At 37.4% G+C, this 4864-nt stretch overlaps 2 protein-coding genes across 2 annotated transcripts in view; one reads left to right on the top strand and one right to left on the bottom strand.

Moving 5' to 3' along the window:
* Positions 1 to 479: 479 nt before the first annotated feature.
* LOC115789743 (GTPase IMAP family member 8-like) lies at positions 480 to 4169 on the bottom strand. Its single transcript, XM_030743258.1, has 4 exons — positions 4121 to 4169; positions 2550 to 3063; positions 2032 to 2066; positions 480 to 1440 (listed from the first exon to the last, which is right to left on the bottom strand). Exons 1-4 carry the CDS (start codon positions 4140 to 4142, stop codon positions 797 to 799), a joined length of 1215 nt encoding a protein of 404 aa, XP_030599118.1. The 5' UTR covers positions 4143 to 4169; the 3' UTR covers positions 480 to 796.
* A 144-nt stretch (positions 4170 to 4313) lies between these two features.
* Positions 4314 to 4864, top strand: part of LOC115789618 (GTPase IMAP family member 7-like) — a 1336-nt gene continuing 785 nt past the window's right edge. Inside the window, exons 1-2 of the mRNA XM_030743101.1 lie at positions 4314 to 4348; positions 4499 to 4864. The exon at positions 4499 to 4864 is cut by the window's right edge and continues 785 nt beyond it. Of these exons, the coding sequence (XP_030598961.1) occupies positions 4321 to 4348; positions 4499 to 4864 (394 nt within the window). The 5' untranslated portion in view covers positions 4314 to 4320. The remainder of the gene's footprint in view (positions 4349 to 4498) is intronic.

Genomic DNA, 4864 nt, shown 5'->3' on the forward strand with positions numbered 1-4864 from the left:
AATAAGCAAACCAAGAATGAACAGGAAGAAACTAACGCACTAAGGAATATATGAAACAATGTAACAAAATCAACCAGAAATCACAAAATTAAATTTGATTTTATGTTTCTGATGTTGACTGCAAAGAATTTGTAATTTCATGACTTCTGCTGCTCACTGGGCTGGTGCTTCAGGTCGTTACAGCCTCTGATGAATCTTTTCTAGTTTTGGGATCATTTCTTTGAACATGCAAAATGATTCTCTGATTGGAACAAAGAAGCTGATTTGTGTAAAAATGCCAACAAAAAGTAATGATAACAATTGATGGCTCATGGACAACATCTGAACAACAGGGCAAAGACCAAATAGAAGCAAACTGAAACAGACTTTTAATAAACAGACTCAGGCACTGCTGAATTAAGAAGTTTATTATTTAATAAATTTGTCTTTTGCTTTGTGTAGATGTAAATGTAGCTATAACATCTTATTTTACCCATCATTGTGTCTTAAAGCACACCATGCTACATCAAAATGTTTAAAACAAGCTTTCCTGAACATTTCTTATATTTTCATAGTACCCTAAAAAAGGAAACATTCAGAGTTTTTTCTTAAATTTACCCAACAGTCGAAGTCAAAGAAGTACACATAAATCTTACAGATTAGAAATGCTTTATGATTAGAAATACTGTGATTAAAGAGATGTCTCCTTAAATATGCTTACAGTAAGTTCACAGAGCTTCCAAAGATTACACATTTACTTGCCACACTCCACAGACTGGTTTGTGTTGTTTGGCCATTTGGTCGAAGTCAGCAAACACTAAAACAAAGAGCACTGTGTGGGTTGTCTTGCTGTGAAATCTGGAAACATTTTTGGAAAGTCCTTGAATAGTGTTTGGACTTGTCTAGAATCTCTAACGGTGTTCTTGAATACATGGTAACGATTGCTGCAAGCTTCCACGATCTCCTTGAGTTTAGAACGTTCACCAATAAACTCTTTCAAATCACAGTTGAAATCTTCTCCGTGTGTAAACAGGATGATTGTTTTCTCCCTGATCCTCCACCCAAGATTTTCCTCCAGCTTCTCTAATAATCCTCTCTCACCATCTGTGAACCTGCCCAGCTGTATCACAAGTAACACCACACACTGCCACGGCTGACAGTACTTCTTACACTCCTCTATCTGTTCCTTGTCTACACTTTCCTCTTCATAAAAGAAGTCTGGGGTGTCGACAACTCTAACCTGTGTTCCACATATCTCTGTCTTTTTGGCCTCACATTTGGTGGTGACAGGTGTGGAGCTTGGGTAGGATTCAAAATGTTGGGCTTTCCTCAAGAATGCGTTTGAGAGACCTGACTGCTGGGAGCTTCCAGCAGCCAGGATGGTGTTTGCAGATGCGCTCTTTCCTGTCCCCGTCTTTCCCAGCAGCACAATGGTGACCTCTGACCCACAGTGGGCATTACCTGTTAAATGCAGTTCGAACCTTATTTTAAAAAAACTGTCAACAATTTACACAGCATTAAATCTGAGCTGTGGCTTACCTCAGAGAATTATATTAACAAAGGAGAAATATAAAAACATGGTTTATTACCTGTCACGGTTGTTATAGATTCAGCTTAGTAAAATCTTAATTTGTATAGTGTTGTGGCACAGAAACATGCCACCATATAAATCTTTAAATGCTATAAATGTTTTTGTCATGCAAACTATTATTTTGAGCAGAAAGTTCAGGTAGTTAAATGTACTGAGGGCACTTTGGGTTAAAAATTAAAAGCTACAATATTTAGTTTAAGTTAAACATAAATAAGAGAACAAAATACAATGCTGAGGTTTCACAAAACAAATATAAAGTATTTGTTTTTTTCCTAAAAAAAATTTGAATAATTGGTTGGTTTTCCACATATTTGTACTGAATTATGGTTACATCTTAAAGAAAAAAAGAATGTTATCTGATTAGTGCATAGCTGAAAGAGTAATTAAAGTATTTATTATGTCATAAAATCTAATTAAAAAACAGACTTCAAAAAATAATCATATTTAGATTCCAGACTTACCTTTTGCCCCACGGTGATCAGGAAAACCTTCATATCTGAAATAATTATTTTAATGATAGGAGACATATTTCAATGACAATGACAATAAAAGAAACACGTTTAACTCACTTTTGTTTTCAGTGGATTTCATGAGGCCTTTGAAAAAAAATATTTGAACTGTTCTCTCGCTGCTTGTACAAAGTTACTTTCAGTAATTATATATTTTCTTTTATGAAAGAACTTCTACTGATGGCTGCGTTGTTTTATTTAGAAGAGACTGAGGTATGCATGCAACAATGTAAAAGCTAATTCATCACAATTTCAATAAACTCACAGGTGAGCTAATCATTTAGCAACATGGACATCAGAAGCATTTAACTCAACAACACTATAACTCTGTTTCTCAAGCCTTCTCACACAGTGAAGCTGCAGCAAAAAGATCTAAATGTTTCTTCTCCAACAGAAACGACTGATGAGAAAACGCACAGAGGAAGAAGCTGTCTGTTCAATATAGAGGAAAAAAATGAAAATATGTTTACCCTGTGCTTTCCAAATATCTTCTCCTTCTTTTCACGGCATTTTGAAAGTAGCTTTCACAGTCAAACTGGAATGACTGCTCAGGTAACCACTCCTGACACTGATCAGGCAGGTTTTTACTCACAGCCTGGATATTGAATATCTTATAATGTGAGCTGAGCTGTTCCTGCATCTTGCTGTTTTCTGTTATGATAACTAAATGGTTTCTGACAGTTTCTCCAAAGATATGTTGAAGTTTATTGATTTGAACATCTGCGTCTTCTGAATCTAAAGCCAGTATGAAGAGATCAGGGCCAGGATCAGAAAGTGCCATCAGATCAATAATGTTCTGATCAAGACATTTTTCATCCAAGACATCAGGAGTATTTATGATCCTGAATGACTCGTTCTCTTTCAGGGTAAAATCAGTGAACATTTTGGAAACAACTTTGTGATTTTTTAGGATGGCATTTTCAGTTGTTTTCTTTAACTCGGGGTTCTTCCCCAGCAGAGCGATGGTCGTCCGGCCAGGATATTCTGTAGAAGCAAAAAGCAAAATGTTTCACAATGCTGTGCAGTTTAAGGTGACATTATTAATGTGTTTTATTTTCTGCTGTACAGATATCAGTCCAGTCGAAAGCATAGATGACCTGTCAGTTCTGTTATTGTCTTTGGCATTAAAAAAACAAACAAAAACCTTTCAGCACTTACAAAGTGCAGAGAGACATTTTCAGGATGGATTTTATCAAAACAATATGCAGCTGTATGAGAAACAGCTGCAATAAATAAATAACATGTAGATGAAATTAAAGTGAAGACTGAATCAAAGGTAGGTGTAATCTATCAATTCAATTCAATTTTATTTATATAGCACCAAATCACAACAGTCACCTCAAGATGCTTTAAATGGAAGGTAAAGACCCTGTTCTGAGTCTAGAGCTTAATCTGATCCTGATAATTAAATGCTGATAATTAAATGCTGATCACACAGTTTACCAATAATTCTTTAATTATTAGTTCAGTGTTTCAGCCGGCAGCAGAATCATGTGAAACATAAAATAAGGACTGTGTCTACTCACAGAGTCAACACCCTCTCACAGGCACAGACATGGAAACCAACATGAACATCTTCAGTGCAAAGCTGGCATGGAGAAAACACTGTCTGAGGTCCTGCAGAGATGTTTCTGCAGAGCTCATGGATCATTATCTGAGACATGTCAGCAAAGTCAGATTTAAGTGCTTTGCTGCAGCTGCTGACTCTGCAAAGGAACGAGGGGATAATCTAACTGTGTGCAGCTCCAAGAAAGCAGCACTGAGATATCCTCTTCAAGGAGAAGGTTTCTGTTTTTGCTAAACTTTGTATTGGACACGAATCAGACAACAACAACCTTCAAATTTACCCTTTTATTTGATCTCAGCTACTTTTGCACAGTTTCCTGTCTATACACATGCTCTCTTCTCGCCTGTAGTTCAGCTCAAAATATCTCTTGAATAAAGGCTTCAAAGTACAAGTTCTCATGTTGAATATTAAATCCTGCCTGCTATCTTTATGGAAAAAATAAGGCTGTATATGAATGTGATCAGAGTCACTTACTTGGAGGCTCAGCAGAACTCATCCTGTCAGCTGCCTGAAGATGAACAGTGTTCAGGTTCAACAGGATCTGAGTGCAGCTGCAGTCTCAGTGATATAGGCTCAGAGGTCCACCCAGTGGGAGGAGTGCAGAGACCTGCTGAACAACACATCAGAGACCGAGAGACGAGTTTGAGTTCAGTCTCACAGAGCCAGGAGCAGAGATGGGTGGTGGTTCATCGATCCCCGATGGTAAAAATATTTATTTAGACTTAAATAATATTTTAAGAACACAACAGAAAGGTGTCATTTTTAAGGAGGCTGAAAATATGCTCTTTACCCACACAGTAATAATAATAATAATAATAATAATAATAATACTAATAATAATAATTCCTGCAGGTTGCCCGCTGAGGATTGTGATGATTGGGAAAACTGGTGTTGGGAAAAGTGCAGCTGGTAACACCATCGTCAGCAAAGAAAACACTTTTAAGTCTAATGAGAGTTCAGAGTCAGTGACAGTGCACTGTGAGATGATTAAACTTGAGTGTGCCAGAAATATCCATTTGGTCGATACACCCGGCATTCTGGACACGTCAAAAAGTGCAGATACCATAAAGAAAGAAATAGCTAAATGTATTCAGATGACCACCCCCGGCCCCCACGTCTTCCTGCTGGTCCTTCAGATCGGCAGGTTTACCACAGAAGAACAGAACTGCGTGGACGCCCTGGAGAAACTCTTTGGGCCTGATGCATCAAACTACATGA

The sequence above is a fragment of the Archocentrus centrarchus genome, chromosome 12 (genome assembly GCF_007364275.1).
Source record: "Archocentrus centrarchus isolate MPI-CPG fArcCen1 chromosome 12, fArcCen1, whole genome shotgun sequence".
Lineage (NCBI taxonomy): Eukaryota > Metazoa > Chordata > Actinopteri > Cichliformes > Cichlidae > Archocentrus > Archocentrus centrarchus.